This window comes from Orycteropus afer, unplaced genomic scaffold, assembly GCF_000298275.1.
Source record: "Orycteropus afer afer isolate SDZICR_OR568_19922 unplaced genomic scaffold, OryAfe1.0 scaffold00286, whole genome shotgun sequence".
NCBI lineage: Eukaryota > Metazoa > Chordata > Mammalia > Tubulidentata > Orycteropodidae > Orycteropus > Orycteropus afer.
The window spans coordinates 2102928-2126114 of record NW_006921873.1 but is presented as its reverse complement, the minus strand read 5'-3'; the positions used below and the strand labels follow the sequence as shown (position 1 = coordinate 2126114).

General features: G+C 36.6%; 1 protein-coding gene across 1 annotated transcript in view; it reads left to right on the top strand.

Annotated features, from left to right (window-relative positions):
- TBC1D32 (TBC1 domain family member 32) overlaps positions 1 to 23187 on the top strand; it is a 350348-nt gene that overhangs the window by 149620 nt on the left and 177541 nt on the right. The window contains exons 19-21 of the mRNA XM_042782292.1: positions 5142 to 5229; positions 6641 to 6759; positions 13853 to 13969. Coding sequence (XP_042638226.1) covers positions 5142 to 5229; positions 6641 to 6759; positions 13853 to 13969 — 324 coding nt within the window. The remainder of the gene's footprint in view (positions 1 to 5141; positions 5230 to 6640; positions 6760 to 13852; positions 13970 to 23187) is intronic.

The window sequence follows — 23187 nt, the reverse complement described above, 5'->3', positions numbered from 1 at the left end:
TTTATCCTGCTTCTTTGTGTGGGCTGTGATGGTCTGTTGTCTCCAAGGCATTGTGGCATTGTTGTATTTAGATCCCTGTTAACTGTTTGTGAAGAGCAGCCAAGGGTGATTCAGGCTCTTCTTGGTGGTTTTTTATGGTTGGCCCATTGGTGCAGAAGGAGGTAGTGGCTCTCACTCAGTAAGTGAAGTTGCAGGAGTTGTGGGTGTACTTGTGTCTTATGGGGACTGTTGTTGTCTCCCACTCAGTTAGACACAAATTACATTTGAATAACCATCAAAAAACTAGAAGAACATGGACAAAAAAACACACCATGTAATCACACAGGAACAGTAACCAAAAAAGGAAAAAAGGGAAAAAGAAGAAGAAAAATCAAGAAAACTGCTATATCTGCGGATAGGGCACTAAGAGAAAAAAAGTAGAGAAGGAGAATAATGAAGGAAAAAAAATGGGAAAGATGCAAAAAGAAAAACAAGGAACGTGGTTAACCATGAGAAGAAGGGGGGGAAAAGAAAAAAAAAACAGAAAAAACACTTAAATTTTTTTTTAAAAAAAGAAAAAAATTTCAACCAGGAACAGGGAAAGGAAAAAATGCTGAAAACTAGAACCTGGGAGGGGAAGATTAAGAATAATAGTAAAAAGGACAAAAGTATTAATAATAATAGTTGTTTTAAAACAGACAAATACAAGCAAACTTGTCACCAGAAAAAAGAAAGTGAAAAAAGAAAAAAAAAAAAATTGGTGGAGGACAGGGCAGGGGACCCAGGTGCCGTCTGAGCACACAGACTGTGATGGAGTTCTTGTGGGCCCAGAAGGTAGGTGGGGGTGGGGGATGGCTGCATTTCTGTTCACCAAACGGGTGTGGGGTATAAGAGTAACAAGAGGAATGTGGTATCTTTTCAGTCCTCCAGGTCTGGAGAGTCCTTGGGGTTGCTGGAAAGCACAACGTGTTCTTAAGCCCCAGGAATCTGCGAGAGTGCTGTCTCTTTAAATATCCAAAATAGTCAAGCCACTTTTAAACCTTAAAAATGGCGGTGCCCTCTGAACTAGCAAAAGTCCACTGCTCAGCTCGCCTTTCTCTTCACCTTCTCCATTTATTCCCCATCCACCAGAGCAGTCCTCTGTGCAGACCCTGGCTAGCAGGGCTGATTTTTAGTTTAATTCTTAGGTCCTACCACCAGTAGGGAATCTCCAAGCTGTCTGTGCTGTCAGGATCGCTGTGAGACTTCAGCTCCATATGTTTCCTTTTTTGGTATTTTCATGCAAATTCTTCTGCTAGTTGGGATTTAGTCCACTTCTGTATCCTTCCCTTCAAGGCTCAGGAGTCCGAGATTATCTTCTGTGTCTGTGTTAATTGGTTTCTCTTTTCTTTGTTTAAGAGGGTCTGTGCAGTCTTTCTGCTTAGTCTGGCAACTTGCTGGAACCCACAGTCCATTCTGTCTTACAGTTGTCTTGATTTCCCTACCATCTAGAAGTTCTAGAAAAAGCACAGTTTTTCCCTCTTTTTGGTTTGTAGTTGTCCTCCTTTGTCAATTGCTGTCTCTGGTTCTCTGTTTACAATCTTATAGGCTTAGTTACTTTGGACACTTCCATAGCTGGGTGAGTTTCTGATTTATGTCATCATGTGTGTTAATGGTTATTTGCTGTTTGCTGTTGTTGCTTCTCTGTCCAAAGGGCATCTCTTGTAAGGTTAGTCTGGTTTTAAAATTCCCTTAGTTTCTGCTTGTCTGGAAATGTCCTAATTTCACCATCATATTTGAGGGACAATTGTGCTGGGTACATAATTCTTGGTTGGAAAGTTTTCTCTTTCATTGTTTTATATATACCATCCCACTGTCTTCTTGCCTGCATGGTTTCTGCTGACAAATCCAAGCTTAGTCATACTGGTTGCCCCTTGTTAGGTAACTTTCCTTTTTTCCCGTGCTACTTTCATGATTCTCTCTTTGTCTTTGGTTTTGGTGAGTTTGATGATGATATGTCTTGGTGATTTTCTTTTGGGGTCTATCCTGTTTGAGGTTTGTTGCACTTTCTGAATGGATATATTCTCATCTTCATCATACCAGAAAAACTCTCTTCCAGCAGACCGTCAACAATTTTCTTTATGTTTTTATTTGTTTTTTCCTGTTCTGGAATTCTGATTGTTGTTGACGTTTTTATGTGCCATCAAGTCGGACCTGACACATCACGACCCCTCCTTGGGTTTCCAAGGCAGTATCATTACAGAAGTAGATTGCCTGACTTTGCTTCTGAGGAGTAGCTAGTGGATTTGAACCTCCTGCCTTCTGGAATTCCGATTACACATAGGTTATTCCTTTTGATGGTATCCCACTTGAATCTGAGGCTTTCTTTATTTTATTTTGATATTTTTTCTGCTTAATCCCTTTCCAAAGAAGTATGCAGGTATTTGGCTACAGTCTCACTAATTCTGTCTTCCATTGATTCAGTTCTGCTCCTTTGCCTGTTCAATATCTTACCTATTTCTGAAAATTTAGTATTAATCTTCTGATTTCTGTGTGTAGATTTTGTATCATTTCTAATTTTTCATTTATTTTGTTCTTGTATTGTCTTTCGAAATTGTTCTAGGGTTTTCTCTATGTTTTCCTCAATTTTGTCATTGTTTTCTTTGATCTGCCTCTCAATTCATTGAAGATACCTAAATATAATTCTTTTGAATTCCTTATCAGGGAATTCCAATGCTGCGTCTTCCTCAGGAATGTGTTTTGGATCTGTATCCTGGTCCCTTGTTTTTTCTGCTTATCTTGCTTCTTTGTGTGGACTGTGATGCTCCATTGTCTCTGAGGCATTGTGATGTTTTTGTGTTTATATTTAATTGGTGATTGTACCTTGGAGTTACTGGCCCATGATTTTCATTTTCTTTGTTTTGTTTGTATGTTATCTACGGAAGTGGAGTATATGCTCCTCTGTTCACTAGTTAACCGCACTTATACACTCACCACCTATCTCCTTTCCTGTTGTCAGCCTCTGTATATCCCTGCCGACCTTGGAAAACAGTCTATTCTTAGGTGCCTGGAATCCAAATGAGAATGCTGTCACTTTAAAATCTAAAATGGCTGCCACTTGTAAAGATTCAAAATGGCTGCGCCCTCAGTCACTTTAAATACCCAAAATGGCTGCTGTTTATAAACATTCACAATGGTTGCGCCCTCCTGACAGCAGAAAGTCTACAGCTCAGGTTATCTTGTTCCTTGCTGTTTCCCTTCCTAGTCATAGGCCATCAGTGCAGTCATTTCCTGCAGCCCTTGGTGACCAGGGCTGATCTTTAGGTCAGTTCTCAGTTCCCAACACCACTTGGAAATATCCTGGCTGTTGGTCCTGTCAGAGTAGCTGACGGTCTGCAGCTCCGACTGTCTCTGTTCTCACTGTTTTTGTTCAAGTTTTTCCATTAGTTGGTGCCTAATCCACTTCTGTATACTTCCTTTCAAATCTCAAGGCTCCAGGATTATCTTCTGTATCTCTGTCAATGGTTTTCTCTTTTCTTTGTTGAAGAGGTCCTGTGTCACTTGTCTGCCTATTCCTCCATTTTACGAAAGTCCTAGACACTTACTCTTGCTATAATTCTTTGTCACCTGACTGTAGACCTAATTTATTGTTGATTATGGAGTTTGAGAAATTTGAGTAGTAAAAATGGAAAAGGAAGGCAAATTTACAGATCGTAAGTAACAGCAAACAGAAGGAATAAATCTAATTCTTTCTCATGGACTTTTAGTTTCTCTTTAACTACATTATTATATATATTTTTTTGCATTAAAGCTGAGAAGATACAGTTTATATTTATATTTTAAGAAGTCGGGATTAAAATGTACTTTTAATGAAATATTGAAAAATATAAATTATAAAAAACTAGCTCTTTTAGAAATTAAAGTTTTTAACTTTTTATTGGAATTCGGGTGAAAGTTTATGGAGCAAGTTGGTTTCTCTTTCAATAATTCATACACATTTTGTTTTGTTATGTTGATTGCACCCCTACAGTGTAACAACAGTCTTCTAACTTTCTCCCTGTGTTTCCCCTTTCCTTTAGTCCTTCTGTACTACCCTTTCCTGCCTTTTGAGCTTTAGCCCTGGGCAATTGCTACCCTTTTGATCTCTTATGGTTGATTGTCTTAAGGAGTGCATACCTCCCTATTGTTACTGTTCACCTCATAGACCTGTATATTGTTTGACTGAAAGTTGAGCCCATGGGTATGAGTTCATTTCTAGGCTTGAAGGGTGACTAATGGTCACAGTGTCAGGGCTTCCACCAGTCTCTGTTAGACCAGAAAGCCTGGTCTATTTTATTTTTTTTAATGATTTTCAGTTTTGTTCCACATTTTTCTCCCCCTCTATCTTGACCTTCTATTGTGATCCTTTTCAGAGCAGTCTCAGTGGTAGAAGTCAAACATTTTATAAACCAACATGATCATAGCCAAAGCCTCAGGAGGAACATTTTATAATGTCTCTTGCTTATTTCCTTGTTCTGATTGATATGAAGAGATATACTCTCTTGATTTCCATCATGAATACATAAATAATATGCCCTTTGTAAAATAACAAATTACTTAAGGTATTCTCTGTTTGAGAAATCTGTGAATTAATGATAAATAAGTATTAATTCTTTGTATACATACAAAGTTCTCTTAGGAGCAAAAATCATACTGTTTCTGAAAATAATTGTCACTTTAAAGATGATATTATTGTTCTTTTTCAGATTGTTTAATTGTTAATCTGAGAGCTTAGTTATTAGCAAATTGACGTTCAATACCAAATGTATCAATAAGGAAATGTCTGGCACCAACCTAAAATGTAAAACAATAGAATAATATCGAGTTGGAAGAATTCTTACTTTTCATCTGGCTTAAATCCCTTTTTTTTATGTATAACTTATGAAAAGATAAGTGACTAGTGTAAGGTCTGAAAGCTAGATTTAAAGCTGGGACCAGAACCTAGATCTGAAATAACATTGTCAAAAATAATACTTTAGTACAAACTCGTTGATTGGTTCAGTTTTTTTGTTTGTTTGTTTGCTTTTGTTGCTATTATCTTTTTCTTGATGGCATGTTTAATATTCTAATCATCAAACCAGTAACCTCTGTGAGCATGCTATGCTTTCTTGTGTCTCATTGGTGTTCCTTGTTTATGTTTTTAGATCAGCAGGCATAAAAAGTTTGGCTATGGTGTTATGGTTACTCAAGTGGCATCAACAGCAGCAGGTGCAATAGCATTACAGACTTCAGGTAGTATTTTCATTTTATTAGAACTGTAAATAATATGAGCAAGAAAACTGAAAACTTAACAGTCATGTTCAAGTTATTTTTCCCAAGTTAGATCTTATGTAGAAGAAAGTTACGGGATTTCTTTTTACTTTTTTTTTTTTTTTTTTTCATGAAATCCCTCTTGGATTTTTTCTTTACCCCATGATATTTTTATACAACCTTGTTGTCTTTCCTCCTTAGAACAGGGGCACATAATGAACTTAACTGAGAGATACTTGATGCTTTTACACTTTATCTTACAAGTAAAAAAAATACATTTCCTCTTGATATGTCTTCTAAGATTGCCCACTGCTTAGTTTATCAGTAACATAGATACATTAGAATTTACATTTCTAATTGTTGTAATACACACATTTCATTTCATTCTTCACTCTCCTCCTTCCTTCTTGAAAGCATCCCTCTCACAACCTACTCTTCACCACTTATCTTCATAATTGGTGGTTGGTATGTACTAAGCATTGTCACCTGGATTTCAAGAAGTTTAAAACATTAGGAATTTAATATTTCGTATGTCAAGATGTTAAAAATATAAATCTTTATAAGATGTAATCCCTAATAGAGATGTCATAGCTATATTTTTCAAGGCTTAGAGTTGATGAATCATAACATCAATGATCAATATTGATTTTTCTCCTTAAATGAGAATATTTTCCTATAAAAAAGAAAAATTGCTCAGAGAAGTTATTGGTCAGAGGATAAAAGCTGGCACTCATAATTCAGTAATTGTCAAGGGAAATAGTCTTTCAGAATTTAGTCATTACACAGTTTTATAATAGTGAGATATAATATCAATAAAAGCATATTAATAATAAACCAAACTCACTGCTGTTGAGTCAGATCAGACTCATAGTTACACCTCTTTGGGTTTCTGAGGCAGCATCACTATGTAAGTGGATTGCCCCATCTTCCTTCCTAGGAATGGCTGGTGGATTTGAACCACCAGCCTTCTGGTTAGCAGTCAAATGCCTTAGGCACTATGCCACCAGAGGTCCTATATTAATAATAAAATAAAACAAATTCACTGCCGTGGAGTTGGTCCCCACTCATAGCAACCCCTCCTTGGGTTTCCAAGGTGATATCTGTACGGAAGTAGATTGCCCAGTCTTCTTTCTGAGGAATGGCTGGTAGGTTTGAAGAGCCAGGCTTCTGGTTAGTAGTCAAATGCATTAGGCACTATGCCACCAGAACTACCATATAGATATAATTTCTGTTAAGAGGAGAAAGTTATTTTTTATATAAGAAAGATGTATCTCATCAGTGTGGCCCAGTCTTGCTAAAGATATGATTAAAGATAATCATGTCTTTAGTCTCTAATCCAAGGAAATGTTAATGTTGTAAGTATGATATAAAATAATAAAATAATTCTTTTTAGGGTTTATTAATGCACTTATAACTGAATTATGGACCAATTTGGAATGTGGAAGAGATGATGTTGGGGTAATCTATCCTAGATCTACTCCAGTGGATCCTATTGACCGAAGTTGTCAAAAGGTAAGAAATGATGTGATTTGTCTAATAATGTGTAGAGTTTAAGTATATCTCTCAGAAATGACTTCACCCACACTTTTATATTCAGTTGCAACAAGAAGGCTTTCCTGTTTCCTCTTCTTTCTTTCCATTTATAAATTATTTTTTTTTTCCTTTTAAAAATTAATGAGTAACAGGAATGTCTGTGTTCCCTGGGAATTATGTTTTGCAAGAATATTTTTCTTTATGTTATTATTATATTTCTTCACTCTTAAAATGAAGAGTAATAGCATATCAGACATGTTACAGAACAACCAAAAACCAAAACAAACCAAACAAGCAAAAAACAAAACAAAACAAATATACAAAGAAGTAAAGTAGCTTTTACCCCAAGCATTGAATTTAATAGAAAATTGTTAGGCTTATTTGCAAAGAGGTGGACAGAAGAATGATGCTATCATTTCAGGGAAAATAGTAAAAGAAAGTTCTGAACCACCCATATAATATTCTTTTAAATTCAGTTGTTTTTATATATTTAATATATTCTCCAAATAATGAAATGATAATTCCCAACTTTGTGGTACCCAGGATAGTTTGCATTCAAAAGGTGTCATAAAAAACCAAACACTGCCAGTGAGTCAATTCAGACTCATAGGGACTCCCATTGGATTTCCAAGGCTGTAAATCTTTATGAAAGTAGATTGTCCCGTCTTCCTTCTGCAGAGCAGCTGGTGGGTTTGAACCACTGACCTTCTGGTTGGCAGCCAGGTGCCTTGTCCACTATGCCACCAGAACTCCTTGTAAAATGTGTCATGGTGTCATAAAATTACTAAAAAACACTTGAAGTGCCCCCGCCCCGAATAGTGGACTATTTCCTCCTGTTGAAAATGCTTATAAACTCTAGAAAAATAATTTAAATATCAACTGCTTGAGAGCACTGGAATTACCAGAAACTGGCAAAAAAAAAAAAAAAAAGGTACTGATTGAGTTTCTGGATTTAACAGATTTTTGCCTGAGGAAAGTAGCAGTTGGTGCTCTACAGATAGAAACCCATAATCCAACGTAATTGAAGAACCAGACGACAAAAGATAGGGTTCCCCATCAGCTGGAAAGTAGAGGGGGTTCTGGAAAGCAGGGAGCTGCAAAGGAGGCGCTCCACACTCTTCGTATACATCCTTCGCCAAATCTATAGCTAACCCTTGAACTGTGCATGTGAATTTAACAGAAATACCAGATGCCTATCACAGGGGCAGAGTTTGGAGTTTGATCTCAGCCAATTTAACTGCTAAACTGAAAAAAATAAAATAACTTTTTGGGGAATATAAAAGAACTAGAATCTCTACAACATATTCTTCACAGTGGAGAAGATATAATCCAAAATTACTAGATACATGAAGAAACAGGGAAGTAGTCCTCATATTCAAGAAAAAAGCAAATAATAGAGATTGACTATGAAATGATGACAATGTTGGAATTATTACACAAGGATTTTATAGCAGCTATTATTAATAGAATGTAATGGGATATATGATGTATTGAATGAACAGATTGGCACTCAAAGCAGAGACAAAGAAATTATATAAAATCAATAGAAATTTTAGATCTGGAAAAGAAAACCTATTATCTGTAATAAATAATTTTCTGGATGGATTTAATAGAAGATTTAAAGATGAAAGAAGTCAGTGACCCTGAAGAAAGATCAGTAGAAATTATCCAAACTAAAGATCAGAGTTAAAAAAATGAGGCAAAGCATCAGTGGTTTGTGGAGCTGTGTTAAAAGTTTAACATGCATGTACTTATAATACCAGAAAGAGAAAATGAGTCATAGATCCATTTGATTAAATAATAAATTAATATTGCTAATTGATATAGACCCAGAGATCTTTAACAAAATATTATCAAATTGTACCTACCACAAATAGCAAAAAATAGTTGCCATTGAGTCAGCTTGGACTCATGGCAACCCCATGTGTTTCAGACTACAGCTGTGTTCCGTGGGGTTTTTATGGCTGATTTTTCAGAATTAGATCACTAGGCCTTTCTTCTGAGTGGACTTGAACCTCAGCCTTTTGGTTAGCAGTTGAGCACGTTGACCATTGGCACTACCTATGGTAAAAGGACGATTCATCATTACCTAGTGGGGTTTATTCCAGAAACACAGCGTTATTTTAACATTCTAAAATGAAGTAGTGCTATTTAATTCCTGTTTATGGTAAAAACTATGAGCAGATTCAGTCCTCAATTTGATAAATGGTATCTGTAGGAAACATACAGCTTACTTAAAGGTGAAATATTGAACCTAAAATTGGTTCACTCATACCACTTTTATTCAACATCATATAGTAAGTCAAGAGAAGGAAATGAAAGTCATATAGATGGGAAGGAATGAGGTAAAACTGTCTATTTGAAGGTGGTATAATAATTTCATCCAAGTATCAAACAAAACCCAGCAAAACAAAAGACCTCCTCCCCAAATCTAAGATCTCTCTCTAATGTCTTTTAGTGGTTTATATCGTAGAACAGGTTTTGGCGTTAAAAACACTTGACTTCATATGCGACCTGTTTCTTAATATGCTACCTAGCTTATATTTGTATTGAGGATTAAATGAGACCGTTTGCGTAAACATGACTTATATCATGGAACTTTGTTGTTGTTAGTTGCCAGTCAGTTTATTTTGACTCATGGTGACCTTATGTGTGTAGAGTAGAGCACCTCCATAGGGCTTTCAAGGCTGTGACCTTTCAGAAGCAGATAACAAGGTCTGTCTTCTGAGGTGCCTCTGTGTGTATGCGAGCTGCCCACCTTTTGGCCACCAGGCACTTAACTATTTGAACCACCCAGAGACCCTTATAATGACAGCAGTTAAAGTATTACCATCTCCCAGTCTTCTTTCTCACCTATGTGTCCAAATGACTTTAAAGAATACTTTTTACACGCTATTTTCGCTTCTCTCCTTTCCAACTCAACCTTGCATTTTGCTGAAACTACCTTTTTAAGTCACTTTGTGATTACTCCATCAATTTGCACATGCTTATAATGCATCTCTGGTGTATTGAGTATCGCTGATATTTTGCATTCTTAAAACTCCCAAGTCTCCCAAATACAGTCTATCCTAAGACCATTTTCCTTCAGAGCGTTCTTAGGAGATAAATACTGAGCTCATTAACTTAACTTGTGCAGCCGTATTTCTCCCTTCTCCCTGCTTTGCCCTTTAGTGTTACCCTCTTGATATCCCCCTCCTCCTCTGTTGTGCAATACCATCAGATCATTAAATGATCTGATAATATATATATCCTGAACTATACTGTGAGAGCTCGGGTGGCGTAGTGCCTAAGGCATTTGACTGCTAACCAGAAGGATGGCGGTTCAAACCTACCAGCCACTCTTCGGAAGGAAGACTAGGCAATCTGCTTCCCTAGAGATACTGCTTCGGAAATCCAAGGAGGGGTCGCACTACGAGTCGGAAACAACTCGACAGCAGTGAGTTTGGTTTGGTGGTTTTGAACTATACTGTGAGTCCTTGAGGGCAGGGGCCATTCCTTATGCATATTTGTATACCTAGCATCTAGCACACAACTACTTTGAATCAATGAATAAATAAATGGGTGATCATTATCAACTTGAAGAGTTTTTAATTCATTACAAAAATTCTTGTGTTTGGGTAATTCATTTTATGCTTAGTCTTAAAATATGTCAGACATTGGACCTTTCACTAGTTTTTTTTAATCACTATTACACAAAACCTTTACTTTTTCCTTCAAAACATTGATGAAGAGGAATTATGTTTCTTCACTACTATAAATTTTAGGATAAATAACGTGTGATATTACCAATATCTTCAAATGTTATTCTTGTGGTAACCAAAGATTATATTGTAAGTATTTCTTTGAGTTCTAGAAATGCTTTTTTAAAATCATATTGCTGTAGACTAATGTCTTTAAAAGGAGCTCCGGTGGCATAGTGGATAGGGCATTTGGCAGCTACCCGGAAGGGCAGTGATTCAACCCACCAGCTGCTCCAAAGAAGGAAGATGGAGCAATCTATTTCAGTAAAGATTTACAGCCTCTGAAACCCAAATGGGGGTTGCTATGAGTCTGATTCCATTCAATAGCAGTGAGCTTAGAATGTCTATGAAAAATGCCGTGTGTGTGAAAATGGATTTATTTTGCCTAGTAATAAGCTCTGGTAGCATAGTGCCTAAGGCACTTGACTGCTAACCAGAAGGCTGGCGGTTCAAACCCACCAGCCACTCCTCGGAAGAAAGGTTGGGCAATCCTGCTTCCATAGTGGAAACCCAAGGAGGGGTCGCTATGAGTCGGGGCCGGCTCGACGGTATATAACAACAACAACAACAAAAGTAATAAGCTGATGAATCTTCTCAACTCTTTAAAATTCTGTGCAGGTTATTGTAGTCCAAATACAATTACTGAGTTGTTTTCACCTAAAGTTATTTCTAATTTGTTCGGAGTAGCATATCAGAAGTTACCATGACTCTATGTGATCCCAATTGTTTTAAATTTCTTAGGTGGAGGGAGATTCCATAAATACCAGTGGGATCCTTCACATGTAAATAATGTGAAAACCTGCAATATATTATTGATATATGTGATTAGGGAGCTCTGGTGGAGTAGTGCCTAAGACATTTGACTGCTAACCAGCCACCAGCCACTCCTCAGAAGGAAGGTTGGGCAATCTACTTCTGTAGTGATTGGAAACACAGTGAGGGGTCTCTATGAGTCAGATCTGGCTGTATGGCAGTGAGTTTTTTTTTTTTTTTTAATATGTGATTGATAAAAACCATGTGCTCTTTCCATCAAAATTGACATTTATTAAAAGCTTTTTTATAGTCTGTCATGGTTCTATCAATAAATATAAAATATAATTTAAACATAAAAAAGGCTTATTTTTTATAGTATTTAAATATTACTGTTAATATTAAAACATTTATGAAATGTTTGCATATTTAAATTATAAACATGTTGATTTATTTTTTTCATGACAAATTAGATTTTAAAACTCTAGGATAATTAAATCTGTTTTATTAACCATCATTCTGTCAACACTTTAGTGATTAGTGAATTAATTTTTACAGTGATTTTCTAGGTGGCTCTAAACCTTCTAGTTTCCCTGCAGTTTGTTTTGTATATGATTAGCAGACATATTCTTCAACATCCTTTCCTTGATATCAAGTTTTTGCTTTCTTCCCTATAGTGCATATTCCTAGCATAGTGTTCTCTATAAATAGGCACCAAGTAAGTGGTAATTAGATTATTAAATTTATTTAATTATTCTGTTTAATCATATCTTCATTGTTATCCAAGTAGAAGTAGCTTTAAATCATGAAAATATAAATTATTTTTTCTTAGAACTGATTAGAAATTCCATCTTCAATTTATGAAATATTGCATGATAGAAAAAATAGAGGCTTTTAAAAAACCTAAAGTGAGTTCATGTTTCATTTTGCAACAGCATTTGTTGAATAACCATTGTGTATTAAATATACTCATTATATGTGGTTGTTGTTGTTAGTTGCCGTCAGGTCGGGTCTGTCTCCTGTCACCCGTCCTGTTTTACCTTCTTGATCATTTTGACTGTTGTGTCAGTCTGTCTCACTGAGAGATTTCCTCATTTTCAATGATCTTCCATTGTGCCAGTTCACTATATAACCACTCTAATTTGTTAAATAAAATTCTACTTGTCATAACAAGGGAATGGATAGAAAATGGACTCTACCTTCTAGGTCCTCAAATTTAATTGTTTAGCTTTGTGTAAAGTGTAGAACAAGGCTGGCACTGTTACATAGTGTCTGAAGATTATATTGTGATTGGAATGAGCACCCATAGCCTGGAAATTAAAAAACCTTAGGTCTTGATGTTAATTCTTCTGCCACCTTTCTGAGTATAATTCTTTGTACACTCTGTCTGGACCTCAGGTTTTCTCATCCACTAAATGAGAGATGAAATTAAGTACTTTTTCATTCCCTCAGGATATTGATTCTAGTGGAAATTCTCAATTTTTCTATTTCTCAAAATTTCTGATTCTAGTGAAAATTAAGGGAAAAACAAACAAGCAGAAAGCTTAGTAGTTTTCAGTTAATATAATAGAAACTAAACATATAAGAAAGAATACAGGATTTCCAGATGATGAAATTAACTGGAAATCCTTCAGAAAAGATATTTTGACAAACTTTTTACAGCTGGGAAAGTGGAGTAATGAAAAAATGGGAGGACAGGAGGTAAATGTTAATAGGATAAGAAAATTCTGTACAAGTGACAGTCAGTTGAGGGGCACCACAGCAGATTTGATTGGCTGAAGGCGTGATATCACACTGGAAAATAATGGGAAAATGAGGCTTTTGAGACTGTGAAGGAAAGAAAGGTGTCAGTTACCAAAGTGCCTTTAAAGTCATTAAAAAGTTCTGATATGATGTTTAGTGATGGGCAACCACTGCATGCTTTTGAGCTGGAAAGCCGAAGGATGAAATGTGCCTCAGAAAAAATATCCTCGTCACTTTTAATAAGATGAAATGAGAGTGAGGAGGTTAAAAATTTCATAGTAAGATTGCACCACAAAATGAGCTCTTTTTGTTTGGAAAAATCATGGCTTTTTAAAATTCACTGTAATATCTAGGTTACTCAGATTTCCAGACAGTGCAGTTAAAAGATAGCTTTGTGGCCTAAGGCCAAGAAGATACATGATTCATTGTCTTGTCCCAGAGTCCCTAAATATTATTATTCTCATGTTTTCTTATACCTCTTATATTACAGTGCAAAGAATGAGAAAGATGGATCAGTTCATTTTTTTTTCTCAGAACCAAACTTTTCAAGAGATGCATGGCATTTTTAAAGATTTTCCAGCTCTCATGTATGTTCTGTAACTGTTGTTACATAACACGTCATTGACACATAGATTATTGTTGTGCATGTTAGGTATTTTATGCTTGTCATGTTTTTATGTATTTAATTTCTGTAGATTAATTAGGATTCTCTTCTTCTTTTCTTTTAAACAAAAAAAAAAAAAACCCTTTATATTATACAGCTATAAAGCTACAACATTCTTCAATAGATGTCGTTGACAGAAATGAACCATTTCAATATTTTCTTTCTTTTCTCCTAGTCTTTTCTAGCACTGGTGAACTTGTTATCCTGTCCTGCTGTGTATGAGCTGCTAGGCAATCAAGACCTTCCTAATAAAGCAGAGTACTCTCTTCGTGAAGTCCCCACATGTGTTATTGTAAGTCATTGTTTTCTTTTAATATTTGTTTTTTTATTAGTACTACTATTTGAGATTGGTTGTAAAAATACAATGTAGAACAGAAAAATAAGGAAAGAAAGAAAGACTATTTAGTGGGATTTAGAGGCTGATTTGATGTTTTGCCCATGAATTATCAACTTTGTGAATTATCTGTGAATGGAAGCTTAGATCCAGGGCTACTTACCAATCCCTACACCTATCTAAATATAAGGGTAAAATTCTCCCCAAGCAGGAAAGACACTTAGAATAGTAGGAAGGTATGGTATGAATGATTTCCAGATGACTCATTACGTTATTAGACACCCCAGTGCTGCTCCTTCACAGACGAGGATAATTAGGAATAAACTACACTCAAGGAGCCCGTTATGCTTCCTGCTTTTGTTTTAATGAACTACATATGATTGCCCCATGAGGGCAGTACATACATGTTTATTTACTTTGAGGTTCATTTTATACTAATACTGTGAGATAGGTAACCTGTTTTAATCATTCAGAGATATTTAATTTTTTGTCTTTGGTTTGAGTATAAATTAAAAACACATAAACATGTGTATACCCGTATATACAGATAAGTATTAGTAAAGAATTACGTGATTTAGTATTGAATTTCCATTATTAGTCATTACTTTTTATTTTCTGGTCACTTTCTCCTGTGTGTTATTTATTTTATATATATTTTAAAATACAGGTTTATCCTTTGAATATTTTCTTTCACCCCTTTCTAAACAGACAGGAGTTCTGGTAGTGCAGTGGTTAAAGCATTTTTCTGGTAACCAATAGGTCAACTGTTCGAACCCACCAGTGAGTGACTCCATGAGAGAAGGATGAGGCCATCTGCTTCTGTAATGCTTTATAGCCTTAGAAACACTATGGGGAAGTTCTACTCTGCCCTATAGAGTCACTATGACTCAGAATCAAGTTGATGACAGTGGGATTTTTTGTTTTTAAACCCTAAATGTCTTTACTCTTTAAAACTTTCTCTACTTGGGGAAATTTTTCTAAGTTGATGTGAAATGAAATACGAAGATTTTGTCATTAAATATGAAGGTCTGTTGTTAAATTTTTAACTTCGATTCTCTTGTCTTTTTTTCCTCAGAATATTCCATTTATACCTTGTGTTGTTGTTGTTATGTGCCGTCAAGTCGGCCCCGACTCATAGCGACCCCTCCTTGGGTTTCCAAGGCAGTATCACTACGGAAGTAGGATTGCCCAACCTTCCTTCCGAGGAGTGGCTGGTGGGTTTGAACCGCCAGACTTCTGGTTAGCAATCAAGTGCTTTAGCCACTATGCTACCAGAGCTCCTTTATACCTTGTACTTACTTGTATTTTGGTACTTCTTGAGAATTAGTTTTCTGATTAGTCATTTATCTGTCTGTCTCTTTCACTAGACTGTGAGTACCTAAGAGCAAGTATCTCTTTTTTATCCCTAGCATCTATCACATACTATGTGCCCAGTGAGTGGTCATTGAAAATATTCCTAATATTATTGCCTTTATTGAAATAAATTATGAGAAACAAGGACAAAATAGTTACATTATTTAATCAACAACATGTCTTGGATATTTCTTATGTTTTCATGGATATCGACAGTGCATATTCAGACATACCTTTTTCTGTAAGGAAGCATTTGTCTTATGTTTAGTCTTAAGACACTAACTGTAAAAAGTTTTGTTACTTCACCTCTCCTGATGTCAGTGCATTTTAACCATGTAGAAGAATCACTGTTTCTAATAATCATTTAAACATGAATAAAAGCTCCTATTTAAAAAAAAAAAAAAAAAAAATTCTTCCCTGACCTATGTCTTCTTTTAGCTACCACTGTAGCTTTATTATTCTTATAATAAATCTTCCTGAAAGAATTGCCTATACGTCAAAGCTCTAATTCTCTTCTCTCCCAACTCTTGGAGTGACTGTAATCTGGTTTATTGCCCAACTATATCATTGAAATCTTTTTGCTAAAATTCATCAGTAAATACATAATTCCCTAATGCAGTGGAAACTTGCCCTCCTTTAACTTAATTTTCCACCTTGGAATCAAAATTGTTGATCATTCCTCCCATCCTGTGCATTATTTACTTCTGATTCTCTTCCAGTTCTGTGGTCTTTCTGACTTAGCCTTCTTTGTGACCTTCTCTTCCTGTGTTCTTCAGACTGATCTCTTCCAATTCCATGATTTCAGATACATGCTGAAAATTCTCTGTTCCGTGTTACTCACTTGACTGCGAGATCTATTCTTAGTTTCATACCAGATACTGTACGTCTGAAAAATTTATAGGCATCTTAGTCTTAGTGTGTATACAACTGAGCATGATATTTTCTCAATTCCATTTCCTGTTTTCCTATCTCAGTAGATGACATCATCATCCATGCAGTTGAATAATAAGCCACAAACCTGGAAGTCATTGTTGACTTTTCTCACTAATTTATCTTTACATATGTAACAAATTACCATCTTATAAATTTTACCTCCCTAATACCTTGATCCTACTCACTTTTTATATTCCTAGTAAGACCACTCTAGCTCAGACCCTCATTTCTTATCTAGCTTACTTAATAAGTGAGATCTTAATTACTCTTTTTCTTTCAGTCTCAGCCTATAATGTACTCCTTGTAGTAAATAATGAGAGTTGTCCTATAAAAATAAAAACCAGATACAGTCATTCTGGTGGTTAAAATCTTTGCTAATTTCCCTTTTCCTTTAGGCTTAGTTCATATTCCATTGCATGGCATACAGTTTCTCATTTACTTTTCAAAACCCTCTGTTTTCTCATCTGATGGCCCATTCTCTAACACCTAGGGCCTTAGGACAAGCTGCTTTCTTTTTGTGGAGAGTGAAAAGTACATAACCTTGCATTTTTTAAAAATACATTTTAATGAAATACTGCTTATGTACCGTGAGTCGGGTTTGACTCGACGGCACATAACAACAACAACAGTGAAATACACAAAACTAAAGTGACATGGGTCAATACTTTTTTTTTTTTTAATACTGTTCTCTCCTCTCCCCTCTGACCTCTGATAACCAAAGCAGAAAATTTCCTTCCATATGTAAACCTTTACTTGACTTTTTAAAATAATGAACTAACACTACATTTGTCCTTCTGTGATTGACTGTGATTTCACTCAGCATAATGTCCTCCAAGTTCATCCATGTTAACGCAGTGCTTTGCAGATTCTATATTATTCTTTAGTGTTGTATAGTATTCCATTTTGTGTATGTACCATCGTTTCGTTATCCATTATACTGTTGATGGGGACATAGATTGTTTCCATCTTTTTGCTATTGTAAATAGAACTTCAGTGAACATGGGTGTGCATGTATCTGTTCTTGTATTGACTCTCACTTTTTTTAAAATTGTTATTTGCGTGAAAGTTTACAGAGCAAATTCACTTTATAAAGAGCAATTCACATAAACTTTGTCTCATGACATTGACCACAGTTTACCCCAATGCAACAGCTCCCTTCCCCCTTCCTCTCAATAGGTACCTCTTCCCTGTGTCCATCCCTCCATATACTCCTGTCCCCTGAGCTGTCTCCCTGTGCATAAACAGCTCTTCTTTCTCCCATGATTGTTCTTTCCAAGGAGTGTATATACCTCAGGTAAATGTTCACCTCATATGCCTGTCTTTTGTTTGGCTGGAAGCCACAGGAGTGGGTTGAATTCCAGAACTGAAGGGCAACTAGGGGCCATAGTCTCAGTGGTTCCACCAGTCTCTGTCAGACCAGCAAATCTGGTGTACCAGTTGCTAGGTCTAATTGTTTCCATGAATCTTTTTTTTTTTTTTTTTAACAATTCTTCTTTGCTCTGGATGAGGAGAGACCCATCGTTGCATCTAGATGGCTGATTGCAAGCTTTTAAGATCTTAGTCGCTACTCGCCAAAGTGGGAGGTGGAACAATGTTTTGTGTAGTATGTTATGCCAATTGATCTTGATGTCCCCTGTGACTATGGTCCTGAACCTACAGGTTCAACTACTTGCTTCTTCTGGGTAGCTGGCTGTGACCAAGCAGTGACTACAACCTTGCCCCTTGTCAGCTCTACTACACACCTGGGCGTTCTTACAGAACATACAAATATACTTGTAGAACCATTGTGGTGGTTATGTTTGTGTGTCAACTTGGCTAGGCCTGGTTGAGTGGTTGGGCAGCTGGATATTATTCCCCATGATGAGACTGGTAATCAACTCCATGGTGGAATCTACTGTGAGCAGCTGAGTAGCTGCCTTTGGGTATGTGGTCTGCTTCCTGTATATAAGAAGCTTTGACAGTGGTCTCTAGCCTATGGCATGCTTGGACCCTGCATGTAGCTGTGTCATTGCTCAGCAGTTCACTATGCTGTGCCGACCTTTGGACTTACAATGGACTTAAGTCAATGGCCTGCTGTGTGGTGACATCAGGACTGTGCCTTTTTACTTGTCAACCTTGGGGTTTCTTAGCCTCAGCAGCTAGCAGCTGAGTGAAGAAAAGCCTCTAGCTCCAGTGGGCTGGCAGCAGGAGGCAGAGCTGGTCCCCAAGGTTGAGCAGCTTTTACTCAGCCCCTAGAGCCTGGCACTTTGAACTTGGACTTAAAGCCACCAAATTGTAAGAATAACCTCCTGTTTGTTAAGGCCATCCCATTTGTGGTACATTTCTTGTCAGAGTGGTACTAGGTAACCAGAACAACCACTGTCTACCAACCCTATACATGGTCTTGGATACACTCCACATTGCATAGACATACCTAATAGTTCAGCCTGTCCACCCATCTATCCACCCGTATACCCATGTTTGCCTTCATTGACAACACGGTACTGTATGTGTAAAAGGATATATCTTTGTTGCGTGCAACTCCCATGTACCACTCTTTGTCTTCCTCTTCCTCAATGCCATCATGTTGATCACTCACATTTGGTACATTGCCCTTCTCTTCACCCAAATCAATACTTACCTCTACTACCTAATAGTGTTCCCTCCCCTCCCCTCCCACCCTGGTAACTAACAAAGAAAATTTCTTTCCATATATAAACCTTTCCTTGAGTTTTACAATAACAGACTAATACAATATTTGTCCTTCTGTGATTGACTTATTTCACTCAGCTTAATGTCCTCCAAGTTCATCCACATTATGCAGTGTTTTGCAGATTCTAGGTTATTCTTTAGGGTTGCATAGTATTCCATTGTATATATGTACCATAGTTTGGTTATCCATTCCTCATTTGATGGACACCTAGGTTGTTTCCATCTTTTGGCTATTGTAAATAGTGCTGTGATGAACCTGGGTGTGCATATGTCTGTTCTTGTCATGGCTCTTACTTCTTTAGACTATATACCTAGTAATGGAATGGCTGGGTCAAATGGTATTTCTAATTCCAACTTTTTCAGGAATTGCCATACTGCATTCCATAGTGGTTGTACCATTTTACAGTCCTACCAGCAGTGTATGACAGTTCAATCTCTCCATATCCTTGTCAGCATTTGTTATTTTCTGTCTTGTTGAACTTTGCCATTAGTGCTGGGGCAAGATGGTATCTCATTGTTGTTTTGATTTGCATCTCTCTAATGGCTAATGATCGTGAGCATTTCTTCATGTATTTGCCGGTCCCCTGAATACCCTCTTTGGTGAAGTGTCTATTCATGTCTTCTACCCATTTTTTAATTGGATTATTAATCTTTTTGTTCTTGAGGTCTTGGAGTTTTCTATAAATTTTAGACAAGTCCCTTGTCAGATATGTCATTGCTGAATATTTTTTTCCTAATCTGTAGTTTCTCTTTTGACTCTTTTGGAGAAGTCTTTGGAAGCATATAAAAATTTAATTTTTAGAAGGTCCCATTCATCTAGTTTATCTTCAGCTGTTAGTGCATTTTGGGTTATGCTTGATAGCCTATTTATGCTATAAGTTGTTGTTGTTATTGTTGTTATGTGCCGTCGAATTGGACCTGACTCATAGCGACTTCTCCTTGGGTTTCCAAGGCAGTAGTATCTCTATGGAAGTAGATTGCCCTGCTTTCCTTCTGAGGAGTGTCTGGTGGGTTTGAACTGCCAGCCTTCTGGTTAGTAGTCAAGTGCCATATGCACTACTCTACCCAGCGCTCCTTATGGTATAAATTAGGGCCCTTAAATTTACCCCTATTTTTTCTTGAGGGACTCTGTAGTTTTAGATTTCCCATTCAAGTTGTTGATCCATCTGGAGTTAGTTTTTGTGTGTGATGTGAGGTACGGATCTTGTTTCATTTTTTTGCAAGTAGGTATCCAATTTTGCCAGCACTGTTTGTTAAAGAGACCGTATTTTCCCCATTTAATGGATTTTATCCCTTTGGCAAAGATCAGCTGATCATAGGTTGATGGATCTGTTTCTGGGTTCTCAGTTCTGTTCCACTGGTCTGTATGTCTATTGTACCAGTACCAGGCTGTTTTGACTGCTCTGGCTGTATAGTAGGTTTTGAGATCTGGCAGTGTGAGACCTCCTACTTTGTTTTTCTTCTTCAATAGTGCTTTGCTAATTCGAGGTCTCTTTCCTTTCCATATAAAATTAGTGATTGTTTTTTCCATATCCTTAAAGAATGTTGATGGGATCTGGATGAGGATTTCATTGAATGTATAGATTGCTTTGAGTAGTATTGACATTTTCATAATGTTCAATCTTCCTATCCATGAGCATGGTATGTTCTTCCATTTATGTAGATCCCTTATGGTTTCTTGGATTAGCAATTTGTAGTTTTCTTTCTGGGAGCTCTGGTAGTGTAGTGCCTAGGGCACTTGACTGCTAACCAGAAGGCTGGCGGTTCAAGCCCACTAGCCACTCCTCAGAAGGAAGGTTGGCCGATCTACTTCCATATTGATACTGCCTCGGAAACCCAAGGAGGTGTCGCTGAGTCGGGTCCGACTCGATGGCATAAAACAACAACAACAACAGTTTTCTTTCTACAGGTCTTTTGTGTCCCTAGTGAGATTTACTCCCAAGTATTTTAATTTTTTGGTAGCTGTTATAAATGGTATTGATTTCTTTATTTCCTTTTCAGCAATCTCTTTGCTGATGTAGAGGAATCCAACTAATTTTTGTACATTGATCTTGTATCCTGCCAGTATGCTAAATCTCTAAATTAGTTCCAGTAGTTTTTTTGCTGAGTCTCTTGGATATTCGATGTATAGGAGCACATCATCAGCAAATCGGGATAGTTTGACTTCTTCCTTACCAATTTGAATGCCTTTGATTTCCCTTTTTTGCTGTACTGGTAGGACTTATCCCTTTGGCAAAGATTGCCTTAGGCTAGGACTTCCAGTACAGTGTTGAATAGAAGTGGTGATAAAGGGCATCCTTGTCTGGTTCCTGTTCATAAGGGGAATGGTTTCAGTCTCTCTCCATTGAGAACAATGTTGGCTGTTGGTTTTGCATAGATGTCCTTTATTGTGTTGAGGAATGTCCCTTCTATTTTTATTTTGCTGAGAGTTTTGTCAGGAATGGGTGTTGGATTTTATCAAATGCCTTTTCTTCATTGCTTGATACGATCATGTGGTTCTTTTGTTTTATTTACGTGATGGATGACTATGATTTTTTTTTTTTTAAGGTTGAACCATCCTTTCATACCTGGTATGAACCCCACTTGGTCATCATGTGTTATATTTTTGATATGTTGGTGGAGTCTGTTGGCTAGTATTTTGTTGAAGATTTTAGCACTTGTATTCATGAGGGATATTGGTCTGTAGTTTTCCTTTTGAGTGATGTCTTTGCCTGTTTTTGGTATGAAGGTGATGCTTGCTTCATAAAATGAATTTCCAGAATTTCATCCTTTCCTATCTTCTGGAATAGTTTGACTAGGATTGGTGTCAGTTCTCTGAATGTTCAGTAGAATTTGCCAGTAGAATTTGTTATCTGGGCCAGGGCTTTTTTTGCTGTTAAGTTTTTTATGACCCGTTCAATTTATTCTTTTGTTATGGATCTGTTCACCTTTTTTACCTTAGTCTTTGTTAGTTTAGTTAAGTAGTAGTTTCTAGAAATGTGTCCATTTCTTCTAGATTTTTGACTTTACTGGAGTATAGTTCTTCATGTTGTTGTTGTTTGCCGTCGAGTCAGCCCCGACTCATAGCGACCCCTCCTTGGGTTTCCGAGGCAGTCACACTATGGAAGTAGGATTGCCCAACCTTCCTTCCAAGGAGTGGCTGGTGGGTTTGAGCCGCCAACCTTCTGGTGAGCAGTCAAGTGCCTTATAGTATCCTGATATTATCCTTTTAATTTGTGTTAGTTCTGTTGTGGTTTCGCCCAATTCATTTCTTATTCGTGTTATTTATATTCTCTCCCTCTTTTCCTTTGTTAAATTTGCCAGTTGTTTGTCAATTTTACTAATCTTTTCCAAGAATCAACTTCTAGTCTCCTTGATTTTTTCTGTTGTCTTTATATTTTCTGTTTCATTGATCTCTGCTCGAATCTTTATTATTTCTTTTCTTCTGGTGACTGTAGGCTTTTTTGCCGCTCTTTTTCTATTTGTTGCAGATGTTGGGTTAACGTGTTGATTTTGGCTCTCTCTTCTTTTTTGATGTGTACATTTATTGCTATGAATTGGCCTCTGATTATTGCTTTTGCTGTGTCCCAAAGCTTTGGTATGTTGTGTTTTTATTCTTGTTTGATTTAAGGAATTTTTAAATTTCATGTTTGATTTCTTCTATTACTGAGTTGTTTTCAAGGAGGATGTTATTCAATTTCCATGTGTTTGCTTTTTTTTTTCATTGACCTCCCTATTGTTGATTTCTAATTTTATAGCATTGTGATGTGAGAAGATGCTTTGCAGTCTTTCAGTATTTTTAAATTTATTGAGGCTTGCTTTGTGGCCTAATGTATGATCTGTCCTGGAGAATGTTTCATGTGCACAGAAGAGAATGTATACTGTGTTTTTTTTTTTTTTTTTTTGGATCAAGTTCTCTGTAGATGTCTATAAGGTCAGGTTGTTGGATTGTATTGTTTAGTTCTTCTGTATCTTTGTTGAGTTTCTTTTCCAGTTTTTCTCTCTATGATTGAAAGTAGTATGTTAAAGTCTCCTACTATGACTGTGGGGCAATCTATTTGTCTTTTCAGTTCTGTTAGTCTCTGGTTTATGTATTTTGGGGCTCTTTCATTGAGTGCATAGATATTTATTATCATTATGTTCTCTTGTTCAATCGATCCTTTAATCATTATATAATGTCCTTCCTTGTCTCTTATGGTGGCTTTTGTCTTAGTCAATTT